The following is an 18,477-nucleotide window of genomic DNA, read 5'->3' as shown; positions in this document are numbered from 1 at the left end:
AGTGGGATAAGTAGAATATAATTATGATAATAAGAAAATATCTGAAATTGTACTATTTATTAAAAGTTGGATTGTCAGTCAAGGATAAGTAATGGGGTTAATTCAGAAATATTGCTTGTTTTTGCAGAATGAATTTCATTCATGGATTATCAGTTATGCAATTGTAGTAAACTTTCTTCCATTGCTTAGCAAGGCATAGGTTCACTTTGCAAACTGTATGTGTAGGAGTTAAGGAAGAAAAAGCAATACTGTGAAGCCAAGCATAGGTTAAGTTTGGGTTTATAAGTCATCACCAGAGGTTTTAGAAATTGCTAAAGGCTCTGGATAAAGAGCTAAGAGGTTTACAAAGTGTCCTTTAGGAAAAAGACTAATATGTATTTTATCACATGGCACTGAGAATGATGACAGAGATAGCCATGTAATTTTATAGTTGGTTGGAACCTTTAGTCCTTCCACTGGCTTGGTGAGGAAATGGATCAGAGAAGTGAAATGAGCAACCTGCCTGAGAGTACACAGCTAGTTATCTCCATTACAATTCAATTTACCACAGTTTTTGAGAGCACCTTTTGTGTCATTATGAAAGCCAACAGTGCTAGGAGTTTAGGATAAGAATAACGTATGTGGGCCCTGTGTTCATATCAGTTTACCTACTCTAGTTTCTGGAAGCTCCAGGAATGGAAATTCTACTGTTTAATTCCCTGTCTTATTCCAGAAGGGCTTCAAATAGCTTATAGATATTTATAATACATTAGAGGAAAAGAAAAATGAATGAGGAAATGGGTGAAGGGAAAATGATATGAAGCTAGGTTAAATTTACTGCTTACTTCAGATCCTGTATCTTTGCAAAGGGATGGACCAGAAATTTGGTTCTTTGCTTCCTATCAGGCAAAGAGGTAAACATCATTGGTTACAAAGTTACTTGAGATAAAAGTAAACTCATTAATCAGAAGAAGCAATCAGTCTCATGGGAGACTTGAGAAAATACTCCCTTGGGTTTCCCTGGATAAGTTGATAAAATACATACAGTTTGCAAGGAACACAAAGTGTATTTCAGTGAAAGAGATTCTATCAAGAGTCAGAACAGCATGGACATGGGGCTCAGCTCTCTGATGGTGGAAGAGAGGAATGGAGGAACTGCATGTCTTTCAGGCTGTCTTCTCTAAATGTCATATCTTGAAACTAAGCTTTTCATAAGAATTGGGCAGAATAGAGTTTGAGGAATTACTGTCTTGAGGGCTTATAATCTTCTGTGCTGCAGTTTAAGGGGCACATTCTTATTCATGAAAGAAGGGTTAGCATCACTCACCAGCATTGTGGGATCCATCTAGGACATATGGAGAAGCGCCAGGGAATGTTAAAAAGACGATCTTATTTGATAGATCAGCGCTGACAGTGTTGTGATTGTATATGTAAAGTAGAAACATTTCTGAAGTTTTCAAGAATATGAAGTTCCCCATTACTTAGTGGCACATGTAAAGTTAATTTTCAAAATTTGAAACTATGCTCTGGAAACTGTTTCATAAAATGAGAAGGTTTGGTGATACTTCTCATTTATTAGAAGAACCAAGTCAATTTCACATTATATTATATGGACTATTGGTGTAAAGTTGAACAGCAAAAAGTAATGTTGATTATGAAGAGTGACACTAACATTTATGTCAGTGTCCTTCTCAGGCTAGATAAACCAGATTTTTATACATGTTTTTGAGGTTCCCACCCAATAAAATGACTCCAAATGAAACTCATTGGCTTGATCCCAAGACTTTAATTATGAAAATTAATGATGACAATTTTTGATCTCTGATGAAGTCAGACCATTAAGATAAAGTATTTCAAAGTCTAATTACTTGTTATTTGCTAAAGTTCATTCCTCTTGAACTCATCCACTTAGCTGAGCTGCCCTTCAACAATGTACCATTAACCACTCCTTTTTTTTTTTTTTTTTTTTTTTTTTGCGATACGTGGGCCTCTCACTGCTGTGGCCTCTCCCGTTGCTGGAGCACAGGCTCCAGACGCGCAGGCTCAGTGGCCATGGCTCACGGGCCCGGCCACTTCGCGACATGTGGGATCTTCCCGGACCGGGGCACGAACCCGTGTCCCCTGCATCCGCAGGCGGACTCTCAACCACTGCGCCACCAGGGAAGCCCAACCACTCCATTTTAAGTATTGTGATATGTTCATTTCAGTAGGCCATCTTTATTATTCATTGATTAGTTTTCTCTAGAATCTTTCAAATGAAATTGTAAATAATTTTATTTTTCTGAGAAGTTTGGTCACTACATGGTCACTACATTTCAAAACATGGAATAACTAATATGGGTCAAAACAATTATTTTAACCTCAATAGCTATTTTCCCCGTTATAAAATTCCTAGGAAGTGCTCTTTGCTAAAATATAATTTTTAATTTGTTTGTTGTATCTACTGTCTTATCTAATCATCATGAATATTATATTTTTGAGTAATTAAACTTTTATATCATGTTTGAGCTCTTTCAGTATTTTGTCTTTCATTTTTTAGTTTCAGAGGAGCAACTGACTGAATTTGTTGAGAATAAAGATTATATGATATTGCTAAGTACATTAAAACATTTTAAAGATGAAGAGGAAATTGTGTTTCATGTACTGCACTGTTTATATTCCCTAGCAATTCCTTGTAAGTAGCCTGCATACATGGTTTCATTTTTGAATCTGAAAAATTACAATATATCTTCTTTCTGAGTGTGTTTCAAAAATATTTTTATTATTTAGAAACTTGTAGATGCTAAACTCATTCATTTATTCATTTAATAAATTTTTATTTATTGATGCTGTACTGCTACCGGCTCTGGGCTTGGTGCTGGAGAAACAGTAGCAGAAAATATAAACATATTTCTTTCCTTTTCTGACCCCATAGTACCCCACAAGATACAGATAAGCATGGAAGTGATTACGAAGTATTATAGGGCAAGTGTTGGCAGAAGTACCTAGGGTTTTGAGAACAAACAGGGAGTGAGGCAAGATCTCTCAGCGGAGTCTTGAATGATGAGGAGAGCTTTGTGTGCGGAGAGGTGTGAGGTGAAGTAGAAGTGCAGGCAGTATCCCAGGCAGTGGGCATCCTAAGCGTAAAGATCCTGGAGCAAAAGATAGCATAGAGGAATCAAGAGGATAAAAGTAGCTCAGTAAACTGTATTTATAAGTGTGTGCACGCATGCGTGTGTGTAATACACATGTAGAGCCCTGAGCATCTGCTCCTGTGCCATTTCATGGAGGTAGGGGAAGGGCTCGATGAGAGTCAGTGGATGAGGCTGGAGACATAACCAGATCCCAGGGCCTGAAAAGCCACAGGAAGGAGTTGGAACTTTATTGTGATTCTTGTTTAGCATTTGGGTGATGCTATGAAATCTAGCCACTTTTATAACAAAAAAAGTACAAATAAGAAGAAATTAATTTGCTGTGTATGCTACCAGTGAATACTAATGGACAAAAATAATACATCAGATTTCTATTACTTTTGTAAGTGCACATGAGCATTTTGTATTTCATGTATTACCTGTTTGGGCTTGTACAGGATTTACACATGCATTTATCTGGTAATAATTTCATCTTCACACATGTGAAGTTGTGAGGATTAAATCAGTTAAATAATGTGAAAAATGTAGAATAGTACCTGGTAATGTAATGTAGTAAGTGTGGTTAAAACACTGACAGTATTACTACATGCTTTATATTTCATACATATGTAGCTTATTATATATAATATGCGTATATGGTTTCAGACATAGAAATCTCACAGATGTGAGACTAATCGCCTTGTGAAAGAATGCCCGTTCTTAATAATGGTTATAAAATCCATCATTTTCTTATCCATGGAAAGTTAAACTCTTAGAAGTAGATGGGGCAGAACAATAATAGGAAATGGAATTTAAACTTCTCTGAGTCATCTACTGCCAACAAACTGAATATATTCTTCATTTTACCTTTCCTTGGCTATACATTTATTTATTTATTTTGTGCTGGTTGTTTTGAAATTCATTCTTTTCCACCCACATCACCATAACTCCAGTGTAAATGTGCTCATTCATAAAGAAAGGTCAAAGAAAGCAGCAACTAAAACTTAAAAAAAAGCAAGTGTCTTAAACTTTACCTTGAATCTAGAGCAAGTTGTATCTTTGATTCTGAATAAAAGGAGGTAATTGCGTTGAGGCCATTTCCTTTCATTTCATTTCCTTCTTTTTCCATATTTAGTGTTTTTTTAAATACAAATTAAACATTAAAAATGTAGTTTTTGGAAAACAGTTGGTTAGTTTGATTGTGCCAGAAAAGAAAGAAAAATGTTTTGCAAACACCTTTTTTCTGTCTGTTTTAAGAATAGTCAACATTTCATTCAGACATATAAATTAGTTTTCTCCACATAGGTTCACATACTCTATTGATTAATTGCCTTTCTCAGTGGATTCTTTCCTTCCTTTGTGGTTCACCTATGTTTATCCCTTAGTTATACATTTTAATATTATGTCCCTCCTCTCCCCTTCATCCATTCTTTTCCCTGTCTATCTCAGAGCCTTCAGGAAGCTCGGTTTTGCTGCCTTTTACAATGGCTGCTCTTCTGCTGCCCTTCTGGAATGGACAGGAAATAGATGATAGCTGATTCTGCCTCTTCTATTTGATATAATCTTGATTTTCTTTCTGTTGGTTTGAGGAAAGGAGCAATTAAAATCCGTTATCCAATGGAATAGTGCCTCATTCGGAAACAGGCCCCAAATCCATTTATTTGAAAACTTACAGCCAAAACTTTACATATTTTGACTTATATAAAAAGCACTCTCAGTTTTCCCTTTATTTTAAGTTTTTAAACCAAAAATACAGGAATAAAGCAACTTTCCCTTAATGCTAGAGATGAGTCCTAAATTGTATTATATTAACATCGAGCAACAGTATTTTTATAGCTATTTGACAGAACAGTATATTTAAATTTGGAAATGTAGCCATTATACTGCCATATATTTAAAATCTCTGTAAGGTGTCTTTGTATGCATATTTAAAAGGGGAAATTATTACCTTATTGAAAATTATGATTTCTTTAAATTTAGGCAGTAATGTTGAAGTCCTCATGAGTGGCAATGTCAGGTGTTATAATATTGTGGTAGAAGCCATGATAGCATTCCCTATCAGTGAAAAAATCCAAGAAGTGAGTTGCTGCTTGCTCCATAGGCTTACATTAGGTAAGTTATAATTCTTGGTTAATTTATCGCAGTCTATATGATGTAAGTATATATAGCATACATATGCTTATGTTTAAGTAAATATTGACATACACTGGATGGAAATATTGTAAATTAGCAAACTGTTCTGCCATTCTTAGGTGGAATTTTAATAGGAGTGGCAAAAATAAAAGTGTGCAATATGAGAAGTCTTATCACTGTTATGCTATATTTAAAGTATTATTGTGTAAATAGTTGATACATACAAAAAAATAAGCATAACATATAGAAAATGTGAAGCACAGTGCAAAAGAACTCCTCACCCAACTTAAGTATTAGTACATTACCAGTGCTGGTAAAGCTACTCTGGGCTCTGCCCTTCTTCCACTTTCTCTACAGAGGTTAACACTCTCCAGAGTTTTGTGTTAATAAACCTTTTGCTTTCTAAATTAAATTTTACTACATTCATTTATCTCTGTAAACAAAATTGTTAACGTTTGCTTGTTTTTGCTTGATAAAAATGGCATCATGCTGAATGTTGTCTTCTGCAAGTTTTTAAAGACTATTTTGTTTATAAGACTCATGAATATTTTTGCATATAGTTGTATGTAGTATTCTATGATGTGAGTATACCACAATTTATTTATCCATTTTCCTATCCACGGACATTGGTTTATGTCTTGTTTTATGCTACTACCATCTTTCTTGCTATGAAAGTGTAAAGGAAGGTGAATATCTTTTCAAATATTTCTTTGCTATTGGTGCTTCCTCTTTTTGTGGAGTACCTGGTTTGCCTTTTTCTTTTTTTTCATGGTATAGTCTATCTTCTTAAAAATTGATTCTTAGTTCTGGCTAATAATGTTTTGGTGGTCAGTTATATGTATCGAAAATATTTTGTCTTGATTGGTGAGCTGTCTTTTTATCTTCTTTATGTGGTTTTTGTGGTATAGTTTAATTTCATGATTAGTTGCTTTGTGATTTAACCTTTTTAATGTATTTTAAGAAATCCTTCCTTTGCCTAACATAATAAATGTATTCCACATTTTATCCAAAATTTTTCTAATTTAAGCATTAAAGTGTTAAAATCTGTTTGGAATTATTTTATACAGTAGGAATTCAATTAACCCCCCTATTTATAATATGGAGAGCACAATTTATTATATGGTTCAGCCATTTCCCAGTAGTTGAATATATGTATATAATATGTATGTATTATTTATAGGTTTATAACATGTAATATATGTATTTCTGTTTTTGCTGTTCTGTTGTGTTTGTTGATTTGATTTGCCTGCCTCCATATCAAACTGTTTAAATTATTATAGCTCTATAAGTCCTGATATCTCAAAAGCTAATAGGTAAAGTCATTATATATTCTTCTTCTTTGGTTACAGCTTGGCTTTTTTCATGGGCCTTTACAATGCCATATACATTTTAGAATTAACTTGTCCAGTTCCTTGGAAAACTCTATTTGGATTTTGATTAAAATTATACAGAATATATGGATCAATTTAAGAACGGACAACTTTACATTATAATTTTTTCCATACAAGTCTTGCACATCTTATTAGTTATTTCTAGGTACCCTATTTTTGTTATTATAAATGGTATCTTTTTTAAAATTGTATTTTTGAACTGTGTATGTGTAAAGAAATGCAAATGATTTTTTGCATATTAATCTTACCTAAACTCTTATTAATTCTAAAAAGTTATTTATAAATGCTCTTAAGTTTTCTGTGTAGCAGTTATTTAATTTGATTTCCTTGTCTTCTTGCATGGCCCACAATTACTAGTACAGTGTTGACTAGAAGCTGTGATAGTAGGCATCCTTGTCGTTTTCTTGATTTTAAAGGGAATGCTTTATATTCTTCTATCCAGAATAATGCTTATTTTATGGGGTTTTGTTGTTGTTATTGTTGTTGTTAATCTTGTTTTTTTTTTTATTATTATTATTTTTTTGCGGTACATGGGCCTCTCACTGTTGTGGCCTCTTCCGTTGCGGAGCACAGGCTCCGGACGTGCAGGCTCAACGGCCATGGCTCACGGGCCCAGCCGCTTTGCGGCACATGAGATCTTCCCGGACCGGGGCACGAACCCATGTCCCCTGCATCGGCAGGCGGACTCTCAACCACTGTGCCACCAGGGAAGCCCCAATCTTGTTTGTTTTGTGACAAGTAGCTTTTATCAAGTTAAGAAGTTTCCTTCTGTTTCTTATTTGCTTTTATTTTAATATGTGGGCTTTTAAAAAAGAATTATGAATATTGAATTTTATCAAATATTTAAAAAAAATTTAAGATCATTTGTTTTCCTCTTATCTTGATAATATGGAGAATTAGAATTGCCTGTACAGGTTTTCTAACAGTAAGCCACTTTGTACTCCTATGATAAATTCAACTTGGTCATTTTATTAGATTTTTTATATATTTATAAAAAAATCTAAAATATAAAAAATTTATATATTTATTTTCAGATCTGCCAGGTAACTTTTGACTGACTCTTATTCACTCTTCTCTTCCCCTTTCTCTTTTCTTTTATTCTAATTTTATTTATTTAATCATTAATACATAGCTATCTTGTGTTCTGTATCTGATAATTCCAATATATGAAGTTCTTGAGAGTTTAAACCTACTGCTCCTGTGCTGACTGCCTGTCTGTCATGGAGTCTTGTTTTCCTGTATGTTTGTGAGTTTTTCTTTGATTGAGTTTAATCTCTGAGAATCCTGAGGACCTAAACATCTCATCCAGAGATGTTTGCCAGAAACTAGGGCACAGGACTGACCTGGGACCACTTTAGAATCTTTTTAAGATTCAAACTTGAAGTGGGAGACTCTGATTGAGCTACCCTCCTTTGGAGAGAGTACAAGGCTAGTCTGATCAAGGCTAGTTGATCACAGTGACTCATACTTTCCCACATGGCTACTCTGGCTTGACCATTTGCTTTCAGCTCACAGTTCTTGTTTCAGCTCCTTGTTGAGCCTTCCCCAACTCCCTCAATACACACCTTGGAGATTTCCTTGATGTTTTTGTGAGGAGAACAATGCATTAAAAAGTAAATGGTTGGTGAATAGTAAGGCAGGATCCCTAACTGTTGGAAATTGGTTCCGACAACCTTTTCTAAAAAGGATCACCAGAAATGTTTTGTGCAAAATCAGGATTATTATAACAGACATTTGACTTTTCATCACTATAACTCTGGGAAAAAACATCATTCATTTGAAAAAACTCATTTTTATGTTTTTATTGTAGCAACTTATATTTTTACTTACATAAATATGGCTATATCCCCTGTATTCAGAATTTGTATAATTCTGCAATTGATTTTAGCCTTAGGAATATTCCTAAGTAGTTTCAGTTAAAATGGAATTTTTATAAATTGAATTCTAATTTGCATGCACAACTTCGGTTTGTTTCTTTCCTTGATAAGCATTTATTGAATGCTTATCATTTGACCAAAACTGTGGAGATATGAAAATAATGTCTTATTTGCACATTTCTTTCATATTTTCTAAAGTAGTTTCATATACAATATATAATTTTTTGATCCTTGAAACAATCCTGGGAGATGTGATATTTTTATTATCTCCATATTTACAGATGAGGACCTATTTTAGCAAGTCTGTGTGTTTTATTCAAGATCATGTAGTCAGTAAGTGGTAAAATACAGAATTTCTGCATTCATAAGCAAAACAAAGCATTTCTTCTAAAATGTTGTAGCCATTTACTAGTTTATTTCTTTTATCAGGTGAGAATTTTACTCATATTTTCATGAAGAAGCACACAGTTGTACAAGCTAGCTGATATCTGGTAAAGTTGTAAAGTAATTCAAAAGTTGATTTCTTAAATCTAGGTAATATAGTAGCACACTAATATAGAATTCTCTATTTCATGTTCTACGATTTACCACTCAAGTTAAAACTTGCGTGACATACTAAGAATGTGAGTTTACCGTAATCCTTTAAATGAGCCAGACGAGGAAGTGGTTTTATTGTCATGTTGAGGAAATGGTACTTGAATTTCAAATAGGTCTACAATAGCACTTTAAGGGTGGTTGACATTATACTGTTGAAATTAAATAAACCATATAAACTATTATAAGTTTCATATTGTTCTGTGACATTTTTTGAAAGTAAAAAGTCATCAAATTGATCTTTTTTTGGCCGCACCTCAAGGCTTGTGGGATCTTAGTTCCTTGACCAGGGATTAAACCCAGGCCCTTGGCAGTGACAGTGCAGAGTCTTAACCACTGGACCACCAGCGAATTTCCTCAAATTGATCTTTAGTTAAAGGTACTTTCTTAGTGACTAGAGAATTTATTGTCCCTGTTACTGTTTCAAAGAAGCTGAATAAAACTTACTTCTTCCTCATAATTAAAATAAAAACCCAAAGTCAGTAAATAAATACTAAGCATTTTGTCAAATTATGAAATTCAATTATGGGGTTAATGCATTTAAAGGCCTTATATAATTTACTATATATTTTCACATAAATTAAATATAAATGAAAATAGGGTAAGGCCAGTCTCACTGATGTTTGCTCAGAGTCACACAGTTTTCAGTGGTAGAGCAGCTGTTGGCAGTGGCATGGGAATAATACTAGGGAAAAGGAGGTGAGACAGCCCAAGTTTAGATAAGCTGGTAAAAGTGGAAAAGAACACTTTTTGAAATGACCCTCCAAGACGAGAGACCACTAAGGGCTGGGGAGTATGTCAGCTTAATGGGTGAATACGGAAGAGACATGAACATAAAAAGATGTTGATAAAGAAGAGCTACCCCTAGTTAATCTGCCTTTTGATTTTGAAGCCTTGATTGATATTTAGTGTGGGCTTTAGGCTTTTCATGGTATAGAATCTTTTCCAATTCTGGCTGTGTGTCTCAGGGATCATCTAATTACACATATAGCTAACTAGGAGTTTCATTCTTACTCCTAGAAGGAAACTTGGTGACTGTTAATGAGTTACAGATAAGCTAAGTGGAAGGAGGCACATATTTTTGGACTGTCATTTACAAGTGTTTTCCTTATAAGGATTTAGATTTCTATATGACTATGAGAAGAATGAGTATAAAAACGTAAGGGATGTCTTCCTGGGTTGAGTTAGAGGTAGTAAAATATTCTCATATTTTTCTTCTAAGATTATCATAGACAAGATCAGGTAATGATAAGTGTGCCAATGGGTTTTCTGAGCACTATTCTTTAAGTGAAAGAAGGCTGTTTCAGCAAAAGCATTTAATGACAAGGAAGGTTTTTTTCCCCCCCGTCTTTTAGAAGGCAGGAAAATTAAGCTGTTTTGTACACTCAATATTGTAGTGTCATGAATAACAGATACCTCATTGTTTTAATATGATGATGACATGAGAGGGAGTCAATGAACACAAGTTAATATAACTCAAACATTTAATTTTTTTTTTGCCCAGTCAGTTCCGTTTTCTAAGCAAGATAATTGAATGAGTGCGTAAAATAAATTTTCAATACTTTATGCAATCCTCTTAAGCTATTTTAATTAAAGTAAATATATGTTTTAATGTCATTAAGAATAGTCATCACTACTCAAATTTGTTGATTTAAATCCTGTTATGTGATTAAAGGTAATTTAAGTTCCATGGATGAGAATTTCCACTAATATCTCACTTAAATTTCAGGTAATTTTTTTAATATTCTGGTATTAAACGAGGTGCATGTGTTTGTGGTGAAAGCTGTGCAGCAGTATTCAGAGAATGCAGCATTACAGATTGCAGCACTCAGCTGTTTAGCTCTCCTCAGTAAGTAACTTAACTAACAAGGAAATTCTTACAGGTGCATTTTATCTTGAATATTAACATTATAACAAGAAAGTCATATGTGGAGAAGGAGCCCTTAAATGCCTTTTCTGTCTTAATGTAACTCATTGTCCAATAGATGATACTTTCAAGGGAACTAACAGTTGTGGTAAGTACATCCTTCCCAGTTCAGATATCAGTAAATACATCCTTGATTTAGCTTTATTATTAGCAGTTAACTGCCTTAATTAATCTTCCTCTAGCCTATTAGTTTTGTTTGGTACTCTCTTGCTCATTTGGTAATTTATCTAGATGGGATAGCAGTATGATGAAGTGTGTAATATATTAAAAAGGTCTTTTAAATAACCAGGGCCACTACTAAAGAATACCTCACTCTGTTGATAATGTTTCAATATACGGACTTAGTTGGTCATTCAAACTGTAAGTAAGTTACATGTTTACATTTTTTCCAAGCTGAGACCATTTTCTTAAATCAAGACTTAGAGGAAAAGAATGAGAATCAGGAGAATGATGATGAAGAAGATAAATTGTTTTGGCTGGAAGCCTGCTACAAAGCATTAACGTGGCATAGAAAGAACAAGCATGTGCAGGTTAGACTCTTTCATAAATTTGATAGTCTTTCAAAATTGTTTGTTCAATAATTTATTTTTTGACAGTTTTCTTTTTTTCCTTCCCTAATCCAGGAGGCTGCATGTTGGGCCCTGAATAATCTCCTTATGTACCAAAACAGTTTACATGAGAAGATTGGAGATGAAGATGGCCAGTCAGTAGTTTTGATTCTATATGATAGAAAATTTCAGTCATATTTTTAATCAATCCACATGAAATACCATAACTGAAATTTTTATTGTTTGAAATATTTTTGATGTAGGCATTTATGTTTTAAGTGTTGCCACAAAATACTTGTGGGTGTATATTTTGATCCCATTGCCTTGGATAGTTAGTAAAAGGTGATTTGTTTGAGAGTTATTACTGAGAGATTTAGAATCAAGAGTCATTCGGTAAATTATGAATCATCAAGAAAGAAACTTTCAATTTTCTGGCTAATCATTTAAAATGCCATATTAATTAATCTCAAGTGATAGGAATCAGAGAGCAATCTGTGACCTTTTCTGTTGTGGTTACTAGCCAGCAGGTTGTCAATATCAGGAATTAGATGTGCTTAGAAGCCTCCTATAGTGATTCCCCACTTGGTGTAGCAGTGTTGAACTCTCTTCTTTTGAGAGGGTTATTTGTAGCTGTCAGCTCTTGAGGATGCTTTCTGTGGGAGCACCATTTAAACCTTGTAAGACCAGTCATCTCTCCCACAGATACACGAGTTCTGAGTACATCAGATTTGTTTCATGTCCATGAGCAACTGCTTAGATTTTTACTGTTGGCTCTGCATATCCTCTGGATTTTAAATTTTGAATGACTTACTTACCTTGGAAATTTAAATAGTAATATTCTGCATCTCAAATCCTGACAGCCTGTCAGCAGAGTGATCTACTGCCAATCAGAAGGGAATTAATGACACAGATGCTATTTATTTAAACATCTATTTTGAATGGAAACAGTAAATTTTGAAAAATATATGTTAAACCAGCCTTCTAATCTGCTTTGAGCAATCTTTTAAAGAAATTAGGATAAGGTTGGTTCATGTTGCAGTTTATAAATTTCAGTTCATAGACACTAATTCCTCAAAATCCATAGGAGATCATTAAAATAAATACATCATTAAAACATATTTATGCTCTACATTAAAAATTTCACTTTGCTTCATTATGACTTTTAATTTTTCATTTCTTGCTTACATCATCTTTTTCTCACTTAATCTTTTTACCCTTAGCACCTCTTTATATATCTGCTGAGTCTTTTATTTTCTCCGTCTACTGCTTATCTACTTTGAAGAAACAGAAATACTACTTTATTACTAGTTCATGGATTTGAATATAACTTTTAAATACAAAACTGTTTAACTGTAATTCACTCCTGTGAGTAGAGGTGGCATAAAATATTGTTTATCTGCCCTTATTTGTTGTTAGAGAGATTAGATAACAGTAAGTGAATGTTTGAGCTAATTATTAAAGAGATTACTATTCATATTGTGGTTGAATTTGTGAAAGGTTCCCAGCTCACAGGGAAGTGATGCTCTCGATGCTGATGCATTCTTCATCAAAAGAAGTCTTCCAGGCATCTGCAAATGCATTGTCGACTCTGTTAGAACAAAATGGTAAGAGATACACCATATTTTTTAATAAAAAGAAACACGTTTTGTGGTATTTTTTAAATTATAAAAACAATATATTGTAAAAACTTCAAATATGTAAATTATACATCTAATATATAGATATATTGATATATAGGTAAAAGGATAAAGAAGAAAATAACATTTTGATGTTCTTCTGGACTTCTATGTATGTACTTACACATGGCATATACAATATGCTTTATATTTTTTGGAGAAATGGGATCATATAATTTTTTATAAACAAATTTTACATTTCTTTTTTTGTGTTGATAAATGTAAATTCTCACATTATTGTTTTTAATGGTTGTGTAGTTTCCCAATGTATGCCTATTTCCTACTTTATAGTCCAGTTTCTTGTTGATGGACTTTTAACTTGTGTCCAGTGGTATTTTTTTTGGATACCTATAATAATCGCCAAATGGTCACTTTTTTCCCCCAGTTTCCTTTATACACTCTTCTTGTTATTTTATTAGGAATGCAATGGGTGGAGAGATATTCACCATTATAAAATCTGCTAAAATTGTCCATTATAAAAATTAAAAAAAATAGTCCTTTACATGTAAATCTTATAGCTTTGCATTATTAAGGAGAGAAAAATGGCTGTTATACCTTTGGAAGAACACTTGAGGTTTAAAACTGAGTCTCAGGCTGCTCTGATTCCTGCCCTTATAAACAGGAAATACTGCCAGAAAATCTTGGGAGAAAATTCATCATAAAGGCATTGGGACTTGGCAGCTCTTGAAGGATATTTTTGGAGGGAGAAAAATAGAGAAAAACACTGAAAGCTTGAAAATAAGACCAGTGTTAGCATCAGCTTTTAGTAGAGAACCTGGTTAGAGTGAAAAGAATAAAGAAACCTCCTCATGCATGTTTCCTTACACTATTATTTAAGTCAAATCAAGAGAAAAATCCCTTCTTTGTTTTCCTCCTTTCTCGCTCTACCTCTCTGATGGCACTGAAAAGGCCATCATAAGAGGCTTGGGCTGGCAAGAGCCCTGAGGGATAGCCAGGGGTTGCCTTCAAGGGATAATGAGTCAGAGCAGGAGTGGCAGAAAAGGAAACTGCTCTTCTTGAGTCACCCATCCTCTACTGTGCAGAGATCTGGATGGGGATCTCACTCTTGAAAATGAGCACTGGCCTTGGCTGTTTTTTGTGTGAGGCCCCTTAGAGAGGAGACAAACCCTTACCATGTACAAACCACATTGTGTTGGTGTTGTAGTTCTTAACTCCCTGGATATCTTTGATATGTCAACAAAACAACCATGATTTTGTGAGATTTAAACTGATTCTTTTTTGTTGTTGTTGTTTTTTTAAGAAAAGGATTACTTTATACATATTGACACATACATGTAAGAATCCTGGAGACATTAGCTAAAGCTACTATAGTAGTACTCATTTCTGTAATTGGTCACTAGGTCGTAGTTGGTGTGTGTGTATGTGTATATGTATATATATTTAGTTAGTATCTATAGTTTCTGTTTTCATCTCCTCATTCCATATTTCCCATGTCCTCCGCCAGAACTTCAGTTGCTCCTGGTTCTGGAGTGATCCAAACCTTCATCCATGAAAGGTCAAAGTCCTCAGTCATACTGCTTTTTTTGGTTGCTGTAGTTTTCTTTCTTTCTTTTTTTTAAATTTTTTAAAAATTTTTTTATTTTTATTGAAGTATAGTTGATTTACAATGTTGTGTTAGTTTCAGGTGTACAGCACAGTGATTCAGTTATACATACATATATTCTTTTTCAGATTATTTTCCCTTATAGGTGATTACAAAATATTGAGTATAGTTCCCTGTGCTATACAGTAGGTACTTGTTGGTTACTTATTTTATATATTATAGTAGTGTGTTGGTTGCTGTAGTTTTCAATTCACTTTTACTGTTGGGGATGCAGGTATCAAGAGGCTGCTAGAGATTACCTTGGATCTCAGATAGTCTTCCTCACCACCATTGTGTAGCAGTAACCTGTCTCCCCTTGGTAATTGGATCAGTAACATCAGCCAGGAGAGTAGCTCCTTTTTTAAACTGGTGGTTCAGTTCATAAGTAGTTTAAAGTGGCCAGGTAGATGTCACATGCTCTGATTAGGTGGAACCATTGTTGTTTCCCCTGATGAAAGCTTATCCTGCTCCATGCAAGACAGTAGTATTTAGGTTGGAAGATGTATCATTTTTACTTTTTAAAATACTTTTTCTTGTGCTTTTTTCTTCATTTTTATTGAGATATAATTGACATAAAGCATTGTATAAGTTTAAGGTGTACAGCATTATGAAATTATTAGTACAATAAGTTCAGTGAACATCCATCATCTCATATGGATACAAAATAAAAGAAGAAAGAAATGTTTTCCTTGGGATGAGAACTCTTAGGATTAACTCTCTTAACAACTTTCATATATAACACACAGCAGTGTTACTTATATTAATCATGTTGTACATTATAGCCCTAGTATTTATTTATCTTATAAATGGGAGTTTGTACCTTTTCACCACTTTCATCCAATCCGCCCTTCCACCCCTCCTCCAGCTTTTGGTAACCACAAATTCCTCTTTTTCTATGATTCTGTTTTTGAAATATAATTGACCTGCAACACTCTGTTAGTTCCAGGTGCACAACATAGTGATTTTATATTTCTATACACTACAAAATGAGCAGCATGGTAAGCCTAGTTATCATCTGTCATTATACAAAGATATTACGTTATTATAGACTATATTTCCCATGCTATACATTCCATCCCTATGACTCCTTTATTGTGTAACAGGAAGTTTGTACCGCTTAAGTTCCCTCCCCCTCTTTCACTTATCCCCCACTGTTCTCTGCTCTGGCAGCCACCATTTTGTTTGCTGTATCTATGAGTCTGTTTGTTTCATTGTTCGTTCACTTCTTTTCCTTTTTACATTCCACATATAAGTGAAATCATAGGATATTTGTCTTTCTCCTACTTATTTCACTTAGTCTAACCCCCTAGGTCCATCATGTTGCTGCAAGTGGCAAGATTTTACTTTTTTTCATGGCTCAGTAATATTCACATCTTCCATTAATGTATCTATGGGCACTTAGGTTGCTTCCATATTTTGGCTATTGTGAATAATGCTACAATGAACATAGGGGTGCATATATATATTTTCTTTTTAAAAAAATTTATTGGAATATAGTTGATTTACAATGTTGTGTTAGCTTCAGGTGTACAGCAAAGTGATTCACTTTGTAATATGTAAATATTTGTAAATATTTGTATTCTTTTTTTACATTCTCTTCTGTTATAGGTTATTAGAAGATACTGAGTATAGTTCCCTGTGCTATATAGTAGGTCCTTGTTGGTTATCTATTCTATATATAGTAGTGTGTATATTTTAATCTCAAACTCCCAATTTATCCCTTCCCCCCATTTGGTAACTATAAGTTTGTTTTCTGTGTCTGTGAATCTATTTCTTTTTTGTAAATAAGTTCATTTGTATACTTTTTTTAGATTCCTCATATATAAGTGATATCATATGATATTTGTCTTTCTTCATCTGGATCATTTTTTTAGATTCCTCATAGAAGTGATATCATATGATATTTATCTTTCTCTGTCTGGCTTACTTCACTTAGTATGAGCATATATCTTTTCGAATTAACGTTTTTGTTTTCTTTGGATAAATAGCCAGGAGTGGAATTGCTGGATCATATGGTAGTTCTACTTTTAATTTTTTGAGGTATCTCCATACTGTTTTCCATAGTGCCTGCACCAGTTTGCATTCTACCAACAGTTCATGAGGGTTCGCTTCTCTGCACATCCTCGCCAACATTTGTTATTTGTGGTCTTTTTGATGATAGCCATTCTGATAGTTGTGAGGTGATAAATCATTATGGTTTTGATTTGCATTTCCCTGATGATTAGTAATGTTGAGCATCTTTTCATGTGTGTGTTGGCCATCCCTAAGTCTTCTTTGAAAAATGTTTATTAGGGTCATCTGCCCATATTTTAGTCTTGTTATTTGTTTTTCTGATGTTGGCTTGTATAAGTTCTTTGTATATTTTGAATATGAACCCCTTATTAGATATATCATTTGCAAATATCTTCTCCCATTCAGTAGGTGGCCATTTCATTTTGTTGATAGTTTTCTTTACTGGGCAAAAGCTTTTTAGTTCGATGCAGTCCCATTTGTTCATTTTTACTTTTGATTCCCTTGCCTGAGGAGAGAGATCGAAAAACATATTGCTAAGATCATTGTCAAAGAGCATACTGCTTATGTTTTCTTTTAGGAGTTTTATGGTTTCAGGTCTTCCATTTAATTCTTTAATCTATTTTGAGTTTATTTTTGTATATCCTGTGAAAAGGAAGTCCAGCTTGATTCTTTTGTATGTAGCTGTCCAGTTTTCCTAACACCATTTATGGAAGAGGCTGTGTTTACCCCATTGTATATTCCTGCATCCTTTGTTGGAGAGTAAATGAACATATAAGTGTGGGTACATTTCTGGACTCTCTAGTCTGTTCCATTGAGCTATGTGTTTGTTTGTTTGTTTGTTTTGCCAGTATCATACTGTTTTGTTTACTATTAGTTTGAAATCAGGGAGCGTGATGCCTCCAGTTTTGTTCTTCTTTTTAAGATTGTTTTGGATATTTGGTGTATTTTGTGTTTCCATAAAAATCTTAGAATGGTTTGTTCTAGTTCTGTGAAAAATGCCATTGGTATTTTGATAGGGATTGCTTTGAACCTGTAGATTGCCTGGGGTAGTTTGGTCATTTTAACAGTATTAATTCTTCCAATCTATAAGCACAGAATAGCTTTTCATTTGTTTGTGTCATCTTCATTTTCTTTCATTAGTGTCTATAGTTTTCTGAGTATAGGTCTTTTACATCTGTAGTTAGATTTATTTCTGATGCAATTGTATATGGGATTGTTTGCTTAATTTCCCTTTCTGATAGTTTGTTCTCATTGTGTGTATAGGAACACAATGTATTTCTGTATTTTAATTTTGTACCTGCAACTTTACTAGGTTCATTTATTAGTTCTAATACTTTTTTGGTGGCATCTTTAGGATTTTCTTTATATATATCATGTCATCTGCAAACAGTGACGGTTTTACGTCTTCCTCTCCAGTTTGTATTCCCTATATTTCTTTGTGTTGTGTGGCTAGGACTTCAAATACTATATTGAATAAAATGACAAAAGTGGGCATCCTTGTCTTGTTCCTGATCTTAGAGGAAATGCTTCAGCTTTTCCCCATTGAGTATGATATTGGCTGTAGGTTTTTCATATAAGGCCATTATTATGTTGAGATATGTTCCCTCTAAACTCACTTTGTTCAGA

The 18,477-nt window shown here is 33.8% G+C and overlaps 1 protein-coding gene across 7 annotated transcripts in view; it reads left to right on the top strand.

Moving 5' to 3' along the window:
* LRRK2 (leucine rich repeat kinase 2) overlaps positions 1–18,477 on the top strand; it is a 153,718-nt gene that overhangs the window by 11,219 nt on the left and 124,022 nt on the right. For 6 of the 7 annotated variants that reach the window (XR_004528996.2, XM_033866912.2, XM_073788829.1 and 3 more), the window contains 6 exons: positions 2,519–2,653; positions 5,070–5,201; positions 10,814–10,933; positions 11,405–11,541; positions 11,635–11,714; positions 13,057–13,163. Coding sequence is in view for 6 of the 7 variants with exons in the window: in XM_033866912.2 (XP_033722803.1) it covers positions 2,519–2,653; positions 5,070–5,201; positions 10,814–10,933; positions 11,405–11,541; positions 11,635–11,714; positions 13,057–13,163 (711 nt within the window). In the remaining variant the exon portion in view is untranslated. The remainder of the gene's footprint in view (positions 1–2,518; positions 2,654–5,069; positions 5,202–10,813; positions 10,934–11,404; positions 11,542–11,634; positions 11,715–13,056; positions 13,164–18,477) is intronic. The other variant, XM_073788830.1, reaches the window with a different exon arrangement.

This window comes from Tursiops truncatus, chromosome 11, assembly GCF_011762595.2.
Source record: "Tursiops truncatus isolate mTurTru1 chromosome 11, mTurTru1.mat.Y, whole genome shotgun sequence".
Lineage (NCBI taxonomy): Eukaryota > Metazoa > Chordata > Mammalia > Artiodactyla > Delphinidae > Tursiops > Tursiops truncatus.
The sequence above is the reverse complement of the archived record's forward strand: the minus strand, read 5'-3'. Positions and strand labels throughout refer to the sequence as shown.